The 18,180-nt window shown below is 42.2% G+C and overlaps 1 protein-coding gene across 4 annotated transcripts in view; it reads left to right on the forward strand.

Moving 5' to 3' along the window:
* The first annotated feature begins 1,499 nt into the window (after positions 1-1,499).
* The window catches only part of ZNF507 (zinc finger protein 507), a 41,630-nt gene continuing 24,949 nt past the window's right edge, over positions 1,500-18,180 (forward strand). Inside the window, exons 1-5 of one of the 4 annotated variants that reach the window (XM_006056385.4) lie at positions 1,500-1,639; positions 3,098-3,191; positions 9,889-12,026; positions 13,481-13,598; positions 17,232-17,346. In XM_006056385.4, coding sequence (XP_006056447.3) covers positions 9,891-12,026; positions 13,481-13,598; positions 17,232-17,346 — 2,369 coding nt within the window. In that variant the 5' untranslated portion in view covers positions 1,500-1,639; positions 3,098-3,191; positions 9,889-9,890. Of the gene's footprint in view, positions 1,640-1,997; positions 2,118-3,097; positions 3,192-9,888; positions 12,027-13,480; positions 13,599-17,231; positions 17,347-18,180 lie in introns of those variants that run through there. The other 3 variants (XM_044932169.2, XR_006546420.2, XM_006056386.4) reach the window with 3 other exon arrangements.

The following is an 18,180-nucleotide window of genomic DNA, read 5'->3' on the forward strand; positions in this document are numbered from 1 at the left end:
TCATCTCAGGAATCACTGACCTGTCTGAACAATGACTAGGTTTTTCTGGACCTTTCTCCCACTTGATAATTGAGGCCCCAGCTGGTTGCAAAGGTCTCTGTATACACCTGGAAGTCCCCAAGAGATACAGACATAACTCATTTTATTGCACTTCATTTATTTTTTCCTTTTAATGAGCTTTGCAGATACTGCATCTTTTGCTAATTGAAAGTTTGTGGCAACCCTGCATCAAGTCAGTCTATCAGTGCCAATTTTTCAACAGTGTTTGCTCCGATTGCAATGAAGGAGGTATGAGTTCCATCCCTGGGTTGGGAAGACTCTCCCTCTCCTGCCAGAAGGAATCAGCAACCCACTCCAGTATTCTTGCCTAGGAAATACCGTGGACAGAGAAGCCTGCGTGGGGCAGGGGGATGGGGGATAGTCACAAAAGAATCAGACACAACTTAGCGACTGAACAACACAACAGATAATGTTTTTTAGGTACAATGCTATTGCACACTTAATAGACCACAGTAGAGTATAAATATAACTTCTACATACTCTGGGAAACCAATTCATGTCAAATTCATGTGACTCACTTTAGTGCAATGGTCAAAGCCACACTGTCCTCCAGGTACACCTGTATCTCAATGAAAAAGTGCATTACTATGACTGGAATCTTCAGTTTCACTCCCTTCCTACTATTCATGGCCCTCCTTCTCAGTCCGGATCCAAGCACCCTGCTGTTGAGTTGCTAAGACACTCAACCTGCCCAGCACTCCTGAAGTTGGGCGGAAAGCTTCACTCACACTGCATTTTACTCTGTTAGCCAGGGACAAAACAGGATTGCTTATAAAGCTGGTGTGTATGCCATAAGACAGATCCACATGACCAACACTATGTTGCCCTCAGAGGACTGCAGTTGTGCTACTGGTCAAGCAAGCTACCAAGTCTGGGCCTACAAGCCCAGGAATTTTCCTGAAAATCTTCAGTCTCACCAGCAAATAGATTTCCCAGGGCCAGCTCTACTCCTCACCAGGCACACCTCAAGTCCAGCCATGCACCTAGGTATGACCTCTACATTTTAGCCAAGAACACCACAAAAAAGTATAGTCCAGCCAAAAGCAGTAGCAAACTCAGAAGTATAGGGCTGAAAGAATGTCAAGGCCCACTGCTGAAAGCCAGTGAGGGAGAGGATGGGGTCATAAAGACAGCCCACAGAGGGTTTGGGCGACGTGTGGAGACTCCAAAGTGAAGAGTCACTGACTTCAAGAACCAAAGACCGCTGACAAGGCCTCGCCATGGGACCTTAGGAGCCCGACAACTCGCGCCTTAAACCCACCCAAAAGCCGAGGATGGCAGTGAGTGGGAGTGGCATCGCCTTCGCGCCCGCCCAGCCCCAGGACCCGGGATGCCCATGGGCGGGGCCTGAACATCGCCCCGCCCTCGCCGCCCGCCACTCGGGTCACCTGACCTGCCCGCAGCTCACGTGATCCGTCCCCAGCGCCGCCATTTTGGAGCTCCTGATGAGGATGTGGAAAGCGGGGTAAAAGAGGGAAAAGAGCCGTGAGAGAGGTGGGCGAGGACGAGGGCGAGGGCACGGCCGGCTCCTGGCCGGCAAAGGAGGCTCGCGGAAGCAGCAGCCGCCGCCCGACCGCAGGTACCGCGTCCCCGGGCCGTCCCTCCGCCCGCTGTTAGCGCCGCCGCCGGCCATGTGCGTCCTCCCCTCAGGCCTCTACCGGCGCCGGCTTCCTGCTCAGCCGGTCGACACTCCCGGTGCTCGCCACATGCCCCAAGTTCCGTGTCCTTTTTCAATCCTTTGTCCCGTCCACAGCAAGGGCTGTGGAGACCCCGGGCTTGCCCTGCAGCTGCGGGTGGGGGGAACCTGCTGCTCCCGGCATAACTCTCACCAGCCTGGCCCGCAGGCAGGCTCGCCGGCCGTCGCGTCCTTCCCTTTGCACAGGTGAAACCGCTTCGCCTAGACGGGATGAAGCGAAAACGGTGTCTTCCCCACGTCTCTTGATTACTTTTCTCAATCCCTATCTATCGCCCCTGCCCTTCAGCCACTGCTTGATGTAGGAGGAGCTAGTGGAAACGCAGTTCTTGTCTCTGCACCTATTTCGAACCACTTCGATGAAGTAAGTGGTCTCCCTAATGATCAGTCACTGAAATCACTGGAAAAAGCTCCCCACCGTTAAGACCTGGGGGCATCCGGACTGAACGGTTTGTGTGTGGAAAGCCTGGATGATTAATTAGGCCGAGGCCACCATCCCAACCCGCAGGCGATCTTTTTAGTTACCGCAGTGGGCTGTAATTTGCTTTCGGTCTGCATCTTTCTTATCCGGCAATTACTGGATTTATCACCTCTTTCAGTCTGTACTTTCTTCTCTGCTGTGACTCAGTGTATGGGTTGTATTATTGATTAAAAGAGAAAGTCTGGTCCTGCGTTCCTTTACCCCACTAACTCGTTTAAAATTAATTTAAGGGGAGAGCCAAATATGTGCTTTTTGCCCTGGCAATGAACGGTTTACTTAACCATAGTCGATAAAGTTGCATTACAGGTGAAATGAATACTATTCTTTGATCTTTTAAATTCATTCTGGCTATTATAAGAAATAGCAAAGAAATGTAGGACCGGGGCAAGAAAGTGCCTTAGATGATATACGTAGGTCAGTCGACTGTGACTTATCAGTTCATGCTGCCTTTCAGTTGTAGATATTCGAAGTTTTTAGAATCAACCATTTAGACTGTATTTTTGATTAAGATTAAAATGGCAGTGTACAACTTACTGCTTTTTATTCATTAGAAAGTTATATCAGTAAAGCCAATAGTATTTTGAGTCAATTAGATAAATTTTGAGCTAAAATATGAAATATACGATTATTGGAGAAATTGCCAGAGCTGTTTTTTTTGAACTTGTGCCAAATCCTGAAGTCTGCTTGTTAGGTAAATTTTGTAAATTTGCATCACATAATTGGGTTCAATGAACATTCCTCTGAATTTCTTTACATGAAATATTGGGTAATTTTTCACTGTCCTCCCCCCAAAAAAAACTACTACTTGGTTTCACCAAGAAAGAGAAATGTTTGATACTATATACTTTCATTCTTGGCTACAGCTGGATTTTGAAGATTGATCCAAGGGACTGTATTAATTTCAGGAATTGATTTGAAAGACACTGGCTCTGCCACTTAACAGCCATGTAACCTTGGGTAAGTCACTTAAACTGCACTGAGTGTTTCCTTATTTGTAGAATTATGTAACACCCAGGTAACCTGTCCCAGAGACTTAATGAAGCTCAAGCATACATGTTTGATACTGCCTAGCTGTAAGGGGCTATTGCTCTTTTCAATATTTATACTTTGTACATTTTTTTGTTCACACTGAGAATTAAGAGGAAAATTGGTATGTTGAGAGGCCTGGCGTGCTGCAGTCCATGGGTCGCAAAGAGTCGGGCACGACTGAGCGACTGAACTGAGAAACGATGGATTTAGAATAAGATAGACCCGTATTCTAATTCTTAAGCTAGCTATTACTTTACATCTGTGAGCCTCAGTTTCCTCATCTGCAAGTAAAGAGGCCACTATTCCCAGGTACATTAGTAATACAAGAATCTATACTGGCACTGTTCTCTGGTCTCTGAGGACCTCAAGGGCACAGATTCCCTCTTACTTTGGTCGTCTCCAGCACACTGCTTGGCACTTTATAGGTGCTCAGTGAATGTTAAATCTGAATATTGGTTAACATTAGTTTCACCTTATGTCTTAATTGCAGCTGCCAACTTTGAATATTCTCCCAGGCTAGATGCCAGCTAAGGAATATTAGACATACTTTAATATTTACAGTCATTTTTTTTCTTGGTGGGCAGTTAATTACATTAAGCTAAGGAGATTTTAACTCAAGTTTGTTAGAGGCATTAGTAAGTTAAATCTACAAATAACATGTAAGCATTTTCAAAGTAACTTTTCAGTTTATAGCCCAGAAACATGAAAATTTGTCCAGCACAACTCTGGAGTTTTACAGCTGCAGAATGTAAAACTCTCGGAAACAGTGACTTGCCTAAGGTCACACAACGGAGGTTCCTCTAGGAGAGGAACCCATGAGCTATGCCCCCTGCCACCTTTTGGCTAGAGCAAAATAAATATTCTTCTCTTTCAGAATTACAATAATGTGGAAGAATGAGGAATTGACCATTACTTCTATAACACAATTTTTTTTCTAATTGGAAGAATAATCTTAGTCTGAAAGAAAAGATGCTTTATATAACATACTGAACCGCCTTCTTCCACAGGAAATTACAGCTTTTATCCAGTCCCACCCAGGCCCGCATGAATTGTTCAACTTGATTTTACTTATGATAACCATACTGCTATAAGTAAAAGGAACTAATTAGATGTACAAATAAGCCAAATAACAAATTGTAAGGAAATAAAGACAGCTGATATAAGTTGGCTCTTTTCTTGGGAAAGACATTAATTACAAGCTTTTGCCTGTGGGAGTCTATTGTTTAGGAAAGTGGAGAAGGTTGTAGAACATTTCTGGTTTGGGATACAACATTACTTACTTGTAACAATTTGATATATTTGGTCGAATGTTATGTCTAAAGATTTCAAATGAGAAACACCCTGTTTTGCTGATGCCTGTAGTCTTTCCTCATCCTAGTAAACCTTACTGTTCAGCCATACTGGTCTTTTCTCTAATCTCTAGATAGGATGCTTATTCTGTCTTCTGAAAATCTACTGATGTTATGGTTGCTTTCTTATCACCAAATTCCAAGAAAGCAAATGGCAGGCACACTCAGATTAGGACAATTCAGGGAGGATGTATTTTAAAAGATACTTATAAAGATGTAGGGACCTATATAGTCAAGCCCCAGGAATCATTCAGTTATCTGGAGCTAGCAGCATCAGGAGAAAGGAGAGTCTGTAGAACAGCCTGCCTGGAGATAATAGCCTTCTGTTGAGGATCACAGCCAGTTCAAGGTGACCTCGAGGGAGGGAACCAAAAAAATGAGTGTCTTGATCTCCCTTTGCTGCCTCCTCCTGATTTCCTGTTATGGCTCCCCGTTGGCATAACTCAGCCAGAGGGCATGGGAGCCTAATGATGTAATTCCTCCTGGAATAGAGAGCACTATTCTGGAGAATCAGTCAGTGAGCCCACAGGGGCAGATGGGTGACATCCAGAAGGTTCCTCTGTCAGAATGCAGTATGCATCTTACCTCTGTAGGGAGCCTTTTTTCCCTTCCTGACCAAAATGAGTTCAGTCTGCTAGGATTTGGCCATAGGCTGTTGCCTTCTAACTATTTCGCCTTGGGTGATTGTTGTTCAGTCACTAAGTCATGTCTGACTCTTTGCGACCCCATGGACTACAGCACGCCAGGCTCCTCGTCCTCCACTGTCTCCTGGAATTTGCTCACATTCATGTCCATTGAGTTGGTGATGCTGTCTAACCATCTCATGCTCTGCTACCTCCTCCTCTTTTTGCCTTCAATCTTTCCCAGCATCAGGGTCTTTTCCAGTGAATCGGCTCCTCACATCAAGTGGCCGAAGTATTGGAGCTTCAGCTCCAGTCCTTCTAATGAATATTCAGGACTGGTCTCCTTTAGAATGGACTGGTTGGATCTCCTTGCAGTCCAAGGGACTCTCAAGAGTCTTCTCCAACACCACAGTTCAAAAGCATCAATTCTTCAGCATGCAGCTTTCTTTATGCTCCAATTCTCACATCCATACACGACCACTGGAAAAAGCACAGCTTTGACTATACAGACCTTTATCAGCAAGGTGATGTCTCTGCTTTTTAATACACTGTCTAGGTTTGTCATAGCTTTTCCTTTCAAGGAGCAAGCGTCTTTTAACTTCATGGCTGTGGTCACTGTCCATAGTGATTTTGTGGCCCAGGAAAATAAATCAGTCACTGCTTCCACTTTTCCCCTTCTGTTTACTGTGAAGTGATGGGACTGGATACCATGATCTTAGTGTTTTGAATGTTAAGTTTCAAGCCAGCTTTGTCACTCTCTTCTTTCTCCCTCATCAAGAGGCTCTCTGATTCTTTACTCTCAGCCATTAGAGTGCTATCATCTGCATATCTGAGGTTTTTGGTATTTTTCCCAGTGGTCTTAATTCCAGCTTGTGATTCATCCAGCCCAGTATTTCGCATAATATATTCTGAATAGATGTTAAATAAGCAGGGTGACAAAATACAGTCTTGTATTGCTTTCCCAATTTTGAACAGTTATTCCATGTGTAGTTCTAAATGTTGCTTATTGACCCACATACAGGTTTCTCAGGAGACAGGTAAGGTGGTCTGGTACTCCCATCTCTAAGAGTTTTCCAGTTTGTCGTGATCCACACAGTTAAAGGCTTTACTGTAGTCAGTGAGGCAAAAGTAGATGTTTCTCTGGAATTCTCTTGCTTTCTCCAGATTCAAGGAATGCTGGCAATTTGATCTCCTGTTCCTCTGCCTTTTTTCAACCCAGCTTGTACACCTACTGCTAAAGCCTATCTTGAAGGATTTTTAACATAGCTTTGCTAACATGTGAAATGAGCACAGTTGTACAGTAGTTTGAACTTTCTTTGGGATTGGAATGAAAACTGACCTTCTCACATTGGGTACTGCTGGGTTATTTAAAAGTGGTTAATTCTTTTTAACTTCTAAGTATGTGAGTCTTTCCCACTCAACTCAGTTTTAAACTGTGTGAGTAAAATTTTTTCCCTTTTTTCTTGATACCTAGCTTGATGCCTTGTGCATAACTTTTAAAATTCTTTGAAGTTTACACAAGTAGAAAGAATAATATAATGAATTCCAGGGTACTCATCATTGCAGTTAGGAAATTTGCTGTTCTGGCTTGATTTGTCACCTCTCTGAGCGCCCTGACCCCTCCACCCTTGGTAATGTTTTTTTAAAGTTGCATTTACCTTGATCTCTTGGAGGCCATGGATAGTATGCAGATTATCTTAATCCAGGTTGTCAGCATTCTTGAGCCACTGGGATAGTATTTGTCCTCCTTATTTTTATCTCCTTTATTATGCAGATTTTACCTTAGGACATGTGATCTCAAATGCACACGCACATTGGTGGCCTAAGTGAAATTTTTGTGAAAATTTTAAGAGTTGGCCAATATTCAACTTAACTTCCTCTTTTAGTATACTTTATTATGAGCTGTTTATCTAACCTTTTTTAACAGAGGCTTTTGTTATAATGAGACTTGTGCATCGACTTTGCCATGTGGACCCAAACTGGTTTTTCAGGTGTTTCTTGATGTATTTTATGTTGTGATATCTGTTTTATAGGTGCCATTTCTGTACTTATCCCCAAATGTATGCAGTCTCTAAAATGAGATACTTGCATAAATGTTCAGGGAAAATTGGAGCATCTGCTGCAAATTTCCATTAGCTCTTAATGCCTGAGCAGACACAGCTTTAAAATCTGAATGTTTTGTCAGATTCTTTTGTATTAGTCTTTTTCTTGCGATGAGATGAGCTCCTCCTCTTCTTCATTTCACTTTCTTTTAAGGTACATGCTGAAATATCCTCAGGGAGCAATTTGCACTGCTCTGTCTCCCTCCTATTATGTCATTAAATAGTAGAAGGATAATATGAGTCACCTTTGTAACCCTGTGGGTGTGCAGAGTCTGTGAGCAAATATTCACTTGTTAACCTCCAGATTATCAATCAGCCTACGTAGCTGTCTCATTTCTTGGGAAGGAGACCTTCCATCTGTAGTAGGGCACCAAATCTTATGTAAGAAATGGAATGTTCAAGGAGTCCTAGTAACTATTATTTAAGAAATTTGCATTAATCAATTGAACTGAAAGAAATAAAGCCTTAAGTGAATGACCCTAGAGGGAAATCAGTAATCACTTGAAGAGCCAAAGCTTCCCTTGGCCTACAGATGTGGAATTCTCAGGCAGTGTGGGCTTCCCAGGTGGTGCTAGTGATAAAGAACCCACCTGCCAATGCAAGAGACAAGAGATTCGGGTTCGAGCCCTGGGTGGGGAAGATTCCCCTGGAGGAGGGCATGGCAACCCACTCCAGTATTCTTGCCTTGAGAATCCCATGGACAGAGGAGCCTGGCGGGCTACAGTCCATGGGGGGATCACAAAAATGTTGGACATGACTAAGCGACTAACACTTTCATTTTCACTGTGAAGCCACAAAGGATTTTTCTAAAGAAACAAATTGTTCTCCCAATGGTCCCTTCTTTAGTGACTTAAGATTGACTGGAGAGATTTAAAAAACCCCTGTTCTTCCTGCTTGAGAGAAATATAAGGGAAATAGTCTTTTGAGAGGTAATGCCCTCAGATTGTTTAGGGGGACAGTGACCCAAGGGCCACTGGCCTTGGGGAGCTGGCATAGCTGTCTTTGCTGTAATGGCTGTGGAATGCATACCCTGCTGGGAGTGCAGCTACAAGTAGAAGAGAGAAAAACCCCATCGTGCAAGGCAGAGTGTCAGGACGGAGGGGAGAAGTGGTACTAAAGAAACAGAGTAAAATGCTTGCCTTTTTGCATGATACGGATCTGGCTTTAAAAAGTTAGTGTGCCACAAAGAGTAGAAAATAAGAGCAGGAAAGCCATAACTGCTGTCAGCTGATGGGGGAGGAAAGGGCCTGAAACTGATCAGAGGACTGGTGAGGTCTTAAAGGAATTCAGGTACCATCTTGGCAGCAGCTAATGGGCCCCTAAAAGTTGATTCAGCCACCTGCAGGAAGAGGAGCCTTGCTTCACCTTCTGAAATGAATTCAGAGCCTGTACGGAGGTTTAAGAATATGATCTTTGGCCTGTAGCTAGTTCTAGTAATTTTGCTGGCATTTACTGAATGTTGTGAGTAAGATTCCAGAATGCACCTAAAATGTGGAAAAACAAAACTTGGTGCTGGAAAAAAGCCTAAACTTAAAAATGTGTTCCAAGTCAACAATTTAATCTCACTTTAAGCCAAAGGAAATGCTTGAAAGTTCTGCCATAAAATAAAGTATTCAAGATTTAGGCTAAAAGATAAAGCATTTCATGTTTAATGCCTTCCTTGGCCATGACACATTACTTGAACCTACAGATAACCCCTTTTAAGGCCTCTGTGCTTTTTTAGACCTAAAACACAACTAAGATATCAATTTTTGCCTTCTCTGTTGCCCCTTTCCCTTTCAGAAAAAAAACCATATATATAATGTATATGTATATGAGTGTGTGTGTGTGTATGAGTAATAGTTGACCACTAATATGACCTCTAAAAAAACCACAGCGTAGTTTGTGGTTTATCGTCAGGAAAATAAATAAAAGGAGGAACTGGATCATTGCTTTTATTTAGTTTCAATTGTATAATACTTCTCAAAATTCTCTGAGCCCTTTACATAAAGTTACATGCCCATACTTTCACAGTTGTAAAGATCTGGGGAGGCAAAAAAGGTTTATGGTTTTAGTAATAAATCACAATTGTACTTGGTGCAAGAAATTGTCTCCTGAGAATTGCATCATTTGTGTGTTGAATTTACAGAATGGTGTTTCATAATACTTGAGGTGGTTGTACATGCCCTGAGAATGACTGTAGCCCTTTAATAATGGAATAGCAGTCTTTTTTTTTTTCTGGCATTGTACAAAAGGAGTACTGATTAGGTCCAGCTAGATGTTTAGGGGAAAGAAAGTCAAGAAAAAAGGAGATGTCGTTAACTCATTTCCAAAGAAAGAAATGAAGGATTGAAAGAGCTTGATCATCAGTCTCAATAGGGGACAACACTCCAAAGAAAAATTCTGAGCAATATAAGTCTCTACTGAGGAGAGCCAGGTGTATCAGTATGGAGCTCCCAGGTTAGAAAACACTTAGATCAGCTTACACTCTTAAGAGTAGTCTAGATTTCCTGAATTATATGCCCGTAATGATCCTGTAACCTGGTGTCTCTGTCGTATATTCTGGTTTTAGATATGGAAGAAGGCAGCAGTGTCGCCATGTTGGTGCCAGATATTGGGGAACAGGAAGCTATGTTGACTGCCAAAACTGTCATCAGTTCATCACTGGAAATTGATGAACAAAGAAAAGCTAAAACAGATCCATTAATCCATGTTATCCAGAAGTTAAGCAAGATAGTGGAACATGAAAAGTCACAAAAATGTCTTTTAATTGGCAAAAAACGGCCACGTTCCAGTGCTGCAGCACACTCTCTTCTTGAAAGTCAAGAATCTTGTGAGATTCCAGCTAAAGTAACCCAGTCACCTGCTACTGATATTAGAAGGGCTGAGATGTCTCAAATACATTTTACCCCTGACTCTCCTGCCCAGAGTGATGGGAAGGCTATGTCTTACCAGTGTAGCCTTTGTAAGTTTCTGTCATCATCTTTTTCTGTGTTAAAAGATCATATCAAGCAGCATGGTCAGCAGAATGAAGTGATATTAATGTGCGCAGAGTGCCATATTACATCAAAAAGCCAAGAGGAACTTGAAGCTCACGTGGTAAATGACCACGAAAATGATGCCAACAGCCACACTCAATCCAAAGCCCAACAGTGCATAAGCCCCACCAACCCCTTGTGTCACCGAACCTCAGAAAGAAATAATGAAACCATTGCTGACATCCCAGCAAGTGTGGACAACCCACAGACTCATACTGTCCAAACAGCGTCCGTGGCAGAAATAGGTAAGAGGAAATGGTATGCCTATGAACAGTATGGCATGTATCGATGCTTGTTTTGTAGTTACACTTGTGGCCAGCAGAGAATGTTGAAAACACATGCTTGGAAACATGCCGGGGAGGTCGACTGCTCCTATCCAATCTTTGAAAATGAGAATGAGCCCCTAGGCCTACTGGATTCCTCAGTGACTGCTGCACCCAGCGGTGTCCACGCAGTAGTGATCGCAATTGGAGACAATGAACTGAGTATCCACAACGGGCCGTCAGTGCAGGTGCAGATTTGCAGCTCAGAGCCGTTACCGTCTTCCTCTCCTTTGGAACAGAGTGCAGAAGGTGGGGTTCATCTCAGTCAGTCAGTTACCCTTGACCCTAACGAGGAAGAAATGCTTGAGGTGATTTCTGATGCCGAGGAGAACCTGGTTGGTGACAGCCTGCTTTCATCAGCACAGAAAATCATCAGCAGCAGCCCAAATAAAAAAGGCCACGTTAATGTGATAGTGGAGCGTCTGCCAAGCGCCGAAGAAACGCTTTCACAGAAACATTTCCTCATGAACGCTGAAATCGAGGAGGGGAAAAGCCTGAGCCCGACAGAAGCCAAGATCGGGTGTGAAGGAAGAGGTGAAGTCTATCACGCTGATAAATGCACTGTCGATATCGGGGGGCTGATCATAGGCTGGGGCAACTCAGAGAAGAAAGACAGCGAGTTAATAAACAAAGGACTGGCTACTGATGAGAATGCCCCACCGGGCCGAAGAAGGACAAATTCTGAGTCTCTTAGACTACACTCCCTAGCTGCAGAAGCCCTGGTTACAATGCCCATAAGAGCTGCAGAACTGACACGAACCAACCTTGGGCACTATGGGAACATAAACCTTTTAGACCCGGACACCGGACAAAGGCAAGTAGACGGGACAGTGGCAGCGTATTCTAAAATGATGTCCCCACTGAAAAACTCTCCTGAGGGGTTAGCTAGTTTCAACCAAAGCAACTCTACCTTAGTAGCACTCCCAGAGGGCAGGCAGGAGCTGGCAGACGGGCAGGTTAAGACGGGCATCAGCATGTCCCTACTCACTGTGATTGAAAAGTTACGGGAAAGGACAGACCAAAATGCTTCCGATGATGACATTTTGAAAGAGTTGCAGGATAACGCCCAGTGCCAACCCAACAGCGATGCGAGTTTGTCGGGAAGCAGCGTGGTGGAGTACATCCCTAACGCCGAGCGGCCCTACCGCTGCCGGCTGTGCCACTACAGCAGCGGTAACAAGGGCTACATCAAGCAGCACCTGCGAGTCCATCGGCAGAGGCAGCCCTACCAGTGTCCCATCTGTGAGCACATTGCCAACAACAGCAAAGACCTGGAGAGCCACATGATCAACCACTGCAAAACAAGAATATACCAGTGCAAGCAGTGTGAAGACTCCTTCCACTATAAGGTAAGCATGGGCTCATGAAGTCCTTCAGAAAGCCGTCGAGTTTTAGAGCAAAGAGGGAGCTTTCTAGGTACAGTCCACCCACCTCATTTTATAGATAGGGAAACTGAGGCCCAGAATAGTTTGGTAATGTGCCCAGGGGATGCCTGTTAATTAATGTTAAAGTTGGGACTGGAATCGGGGTCGTCAGGATGTCTGGCGTAGGATTCTTTTTCCCCGCATGCCCCGTCTTTAACAGACCCTGTGTTTATTGCTTTAGTGTTTTCATGTGTATATCTTTTTAAAATTGTGTTGATTTTAAAGTGCAAGGAAATTGCAAGGGGATGTACTGCGGAGGGACATTGTGCACACATCTGACTCACATTTAGCCTTATGTCATCAATGCACAAAGATACCTATTTTTAATCTTATGTGGCCCCTAAATGCAAGTCATTCACTTCAGCTGCTACACGACGAGCCAAGGGTGATTTATACCATTGCACAGGGAGAAATGGACTGTATGAGATATAATGAAAGATAGTGCAGTGGAAACAGAGCCATGTGTGTTATATTTTATGGGAAGTTTACAGGACTTTCAAGGATTACCTTGACTGATTTTCATGTTATGTGCCACCTAAAACCAACAACCAGTATGAAATACTGTTTTTGTAAAGGAAATTTGCATCCACCGAATCACTGGTTTAGAACTTTTCTTCAGTGTGCCAGTTGACTGGTGAGGGGGTGGGGAAGGGAATGTATCCCTAAGGGGGTAACTGAGATGTAGAATTTTGCTCTTGCATTAGCCAGTGTTGGGGTCCAGGTCCACTGGTAATTAATAGGTAATCAGTAGTTTTAAAACAAGCCTCTGAGTCAGAGATTGTCACTGCCACTTGGATTGCTCTCATGTAATTCTGAAGTGGCCTCTGGCCATTGGACAAGCAGCCCATACAGATGCGCTGCAGAGGCAAGTTCCAGAGTTTCTTCTGCTGATACACTTGATTCATGGGGTTGGGGGTGAGGAGGAAGAGGTCCTTGGAGTCACAGTTCAGTGAAGTCTCTTTTACACATTTAGTTGATATATAAAGGCAGAAGTGCAAAAGTTAACTGATTGGATTGATTTTCGTGACGGTATTGAGTTACTCTCAAGACTGCTTGTTCCTCCTCTGGGCTCAGCAGTGGTTCAGGAAGCGTACACACGCTCTGCACAAGCGCCCCTAAGACAGCAGGGGCTTCCTTTCAGAGAACATGGAAAGAGGAACTAACTTGCCTTTTTGATAAGATTGTGTTTTCTCTAGTGTATTTCTTCCTGTAAGTTGTCAAATGTGTCAAGTTATCTTTTAGCGCATTTGGTTTTTAAATACTGGTAATGTGTTCTAGGCACTAGGCCATGAAAGCAGTTCACTCCTTTCTGTAGCCTCCTAATAACTGTGCAACTGTGTTTAATGAAAACTACATATTAATTTCTCTCAATTTTTTAGAGTCAACTGAGGAACCATGAGAGGGAGCAACACAGTCTTCCAGATACCTTGTCAATAGCAACTTCTAATGAGTCCAGAATTTCCAGTGATAAAACTGATGGAAAATGTGTTCAGGAAGGTATCTGTGCATTTTTTTTAATGTATATATAGATGAGATTGACTAGTGTACGAAGTGAAAAAAATGCCCTTTGTTGTCATGTGAGTTATTTTCAGGACTAAGGCTGCGTCTCTTCTCTGTTTTTATACTATGTGAGTGAATCTTATCTCTTGAGTACTAAGTGAATATTGTTAGGAAGTACTCAGCTTCAACTGTCTAGGTAGATGTACTCTGAAATTCACGCTGTCCTGTAAGAGCCAGGTACAGCAGAAACCCTGAGGTGACACGCCAGCAAGCCAGGGAAGCTGCAGCGCGGAAGGAAAGCCTCCTCCCTCTCAGCACCGGTTGACCCACTGAGAACGGAGCTTTTGCAGATGGTAGGCCCCCACCTCAAACTTTAACTGAGGCTTCCTGCTGTGATCTTATTCTTATCCAAGTGTGACTGCCAGATTTCATCTGCATTATTTAAAAAAAAAACAACACAGGCTCTTTTTATGTACCAGTTAGGTGCCAGTCGGCCGAGTTTCTGCTAATAGGAATATTAGAATCAAAAGATTTAATTAGAGTTCCATGAAAAGGCGGATGCCACATCCGGAGAATTAGGGATAAAGTGTAATAAGCTGTGCTTCCTTGCATCAGCTCACTTAAATTGATATCCTTTAAATGTCTCAATTGTACATAGCGTTTATGGGAAATAAAACATATTGGGGTGACTTTCCTTTTTAGATTTCCTCAGGATTAAAGTTAGAAACAACTGCAGAGTAAAATGTTTTACCATAATGTTTCATTAAATTATACCCCAGAAAGCATAACTGATTCTAGAATGTTTCTGAAAGAACTGATTTTGACACCACTGTAGCACCAAAATTCCCTTGTCAAACAGATGTCATCCCTGTAAAACTATCCAAAACAAAAGGAGTTTATGACATAGCATCTGTTCCTGCAATAGATGGCTGAGCTAAAACTGTTTTGTTTCCTTTGTACAAAATAGCCCTAACTGCCTCCTTTTATTTTAATTCATTATGTTTCCATATCCCCTTTAAAGGAGACATTAAAACATTTGATATCTTTGGACCATAAATCCCTAATGAAGGAATAAAGTAAGTACTACTCACTGGTACCACCTGCGGTTACTACCAGCGGTGGAATATGTCTTTTCTAGCCCCATCTCCAAAAGCAATAATTTAAAACTGTCCAAATGAGTTAACAAATTAAAACCCACAATTTGAATTAAAAAGATTGAAATGTCAGCTCAAAATTAAAATAACCAGTTTGGGCTTCATAGCATTACATCTCTCCACCACATTGCATTTTGCAGCAGCTTTCTTTTGTGGCTCAAACTCTTGTTTCTTAGGGTTACATGTATAGATTTTAAATTGCTTCTTCATGCCTCACCCCACCCCCCCCACCCCCTATTCAACTCTATTTGCTGGTAGGATAACAATTCAGATGACAGAATTCCTGCTTGCTTAATCTGCACTGATACTTTATTGATTCAATATTAGATATTTCAGAATCTGGTGGTTGGACTGAAGAACAAGTTTTTAGCTCACAAAGAGGGTGAAAATGATTCACATTTTATCCAAACACTTTTAACTATTTAATAAACTTATTAAACAGGAGGGGAGATGTATATTTCTGTGGCTTCGAGTCTCTGTCACGATAGCCCACGTAACTTGTAGCTCATTTTTGACTCAAGAAGCCCAGTGTAATAGCACCTCAGACATTTGTCCTGCCAGATGGTATGGAGTGCCCATCGTGAGCTGGATTCTGTGCTAAGTGCTTGAAGTGCAGTCGAGGTGTCAGTGCCCTTGAGGGGCCCAGCCCAGTGAGGAACACACAACAGTATTAGCAAGTACATTAACAAACACCACAGATACTCAGAAAGCGGTAGACAGAGCACTTTCATATGGAGTTTCTTAACGAAACTTAATTGTTCTTTATTGTAAACCTGTGATTTTGCCGAGCCCTGGGGATTTTATGTAAGCAGAACAGGCAGATCCTGCCCTCAGGGAGGCTCGGGTCAGACTGACACCAGCACACAGGTAACGTACAGACTGCGGGGATGTAAAGCATGCGCCTCGGCTTACAAACCATGCGGGAGGTTCCAGTACTTCCATTTTGTACATGAGGAAACCAAGTCCTCGAGAGGGGAAATAATTTGCCCGTGATCACACTCATACTAAGTGGCAGAGCAGGGACTGAGCCCAAGTTTTTGAAATTTAAATCTAGTATTCTTTCCGTTGGAAACAGTTGCTTGAAGTAGCACAGCCTCTCATTCTGTGCTATATTAAGTTTTCCCATCTGTCATTTTTATTAGTTGTCATTGATCTGTAATATTTCTCACACAGAACCATTATACAATATTTCACACTTCTTTTTTTCAGGGTTGTTTTTTTTTTTTTTAAACTCTTATCTGGAGTAGTGCCACTTATAATCAAGTCCAACTTTTTAACCCACCAATTAAGAGCAGTACTTAGATTATAATTATGATTAGTGTGTATATTAATGTTACAGATTTATACCAGGAAATTAGGACATTTTGTTCTGCCTGGCAAAAGTAGTTATTAGCCAAAGAAAATTGCAATTTTAGAAAGCTTAAATTTAACCTAAGGATTTTCTTTGTTTTGTTAAAATTTCCATATGGGAGTTCTTTTGTATCACCAATTTTACTTTTCTGCAGCGGGTGCTGGTGTTCTGCCTAAGCTGTCTTCCTGTTCTGCCTTGTTCTGCAATTTCTATGCTCGCTCTGTTTCTGAATATAAAGCATTCAGGCTATGAATGGCCTGTGAACTTTGCGCGCTGACAGAAGAGTAAATAAATTGTTGAATATCTTCAGGAACAGTTTTCTATGATCAAGTCATTCTGCTTGTATTGCCCCAAGCTTACCCTGATTTGAATCCTGCCCAACCCCACACCCAGCGCCTTGTTGCAGAGTGAGTTTAGTAACAGGGCCTAATTCCATGGATCTGTGTTTCCTGGATTTCAGAGAGCTGCATGTTTACCTTAGTCCTTGTAAACTGTCAGTTTACAGGGTATAATTATACTGCATTACATAGCAGTTAATAATTTGCCTTTGCTTTTCCTTCTGTTGTAAGTTATAAACAAAGGAAACCTACAGAGTGAAAAAGCTTTGGACTTTGTATGTTGAGTTTGTTATAGATGCTTTGTAGCTATACTTTATAGTACTGGATTATAGTATTAAATTACAGCTGGTTGGTGAATCAGTGTTTCCTGAAGGCTATATCCTATATGGGCTATATAGGCTATATCCTATATACCTATATAGGCTATATCCTATAAACCAACACCTTTCAGATTCACAGTTTATCTCTGGTTAAATCAGTTGCAACTCCGTCAGCAGGGCAGCTGGCATCAGGTTCATTATAGTTTAGAATTTTGTACAAGGTTATGTAGAAGCTAACCCAATGTATTTTTACAGATCAGATGATCCTCACTTTATATCCACAGAAAGTGCAGATGCAGGAGAACCTGTAAAGCTAGATTCGAGCTTGTTGACTTTATTAACCAGTGAGAAAGCCTGCATTGAAATGTTAATACTGTGTGGTATAAATTCTCATTTACAGTGGAATGTAAATATTGTTGTTTTAATCTAATCCAACCACATCACTAAAACTGAAATGCTTTGTCCAGGGAATAAGTCTTCAGTCCAGAAACAGTATAGATGTGATGTATGTGATTATACAAGTACAACATACGTTGGTGTCAGAAACCACAGACGAATCCATAACTCTGACAAGCCTTACAGGTAAGTGTGAAGATCCTGGAGTTTTAATACTTGTATTACAATACTGTAAAGAAAAAAGTGGAAGTAATTAAAAATTCGGAACAGTTGTTTAAGCATAGGTTAAGCACTAAGAAACTTTCACTTCCTGGTTTCACGAGTATTGTGTAGTTTGTTAAAGAACTTGAATTTTAAGCTTTAGTCTCAGGATGGTAGGCTTATTTTTGACTAGATTTTGCCTAGTAGCAATAAAGGAAGATGCCTATATCTGTCAGTTTCATGTGGGTATAAATTATCATAGCAATTTTCATTGCTTAGAGTACATTTCAATAATTCGGTAGTTAAGTATTCAATATTCCAGCAAAAGACTCCTAAAACTTAAAAGCAATAAAATTCCCTGTGAAAGATTCTATTTTTGAAAATAAAGCTTACCATGTATAGAGTAAGATCGTTTAATTTTGTTACTTGATTTTTTACAAAAGCTTATTCTAATATGTATTCAGAAAATATAGGTGTTCTCAGTTGATTAAGATAGGCTGATAAATAGAAATAATTACTGCTTAAACTTTGCCTCTGGAGAATAAACTACCTGTTGTTTATGTAGAGTGAGGATACAGATATTTTGGCAAAGGCTGTCCAGCTGTCACAGGGCAGTGTGCTCTGCTGGTAGCCATCAGGGAACATCGAGTTTCCAGTCAGAGCCAAGCCGAGTCACCGTGACTGATCGTGCTCAGCAGTGCCCTGAGCTTTTCTATCCCCTTGACAAAACTTGGTTCCTGTTTTAACTCTCTTCCCAGGTTTTATAGGTGTGACCCAGGTCACTGTGAGAAAGTTACTATATTAATATCTAAATGAGGG

Source organism: Bubalus bubalis, chromosome 18 (genome assembly GCF_019923935.1).
Source record: "Bubalus bubalis isolate 160015118507 breed Murrah chromosome 18, NDDB_SH_1, whole genome shotgun sequence".
NCBI classification, from domain to species: Eukaryota; Metazoa; Chordata; class Mammalia; order Artiodactyla; family Bovidae; genus Bubalus; species Bubalus bubalis.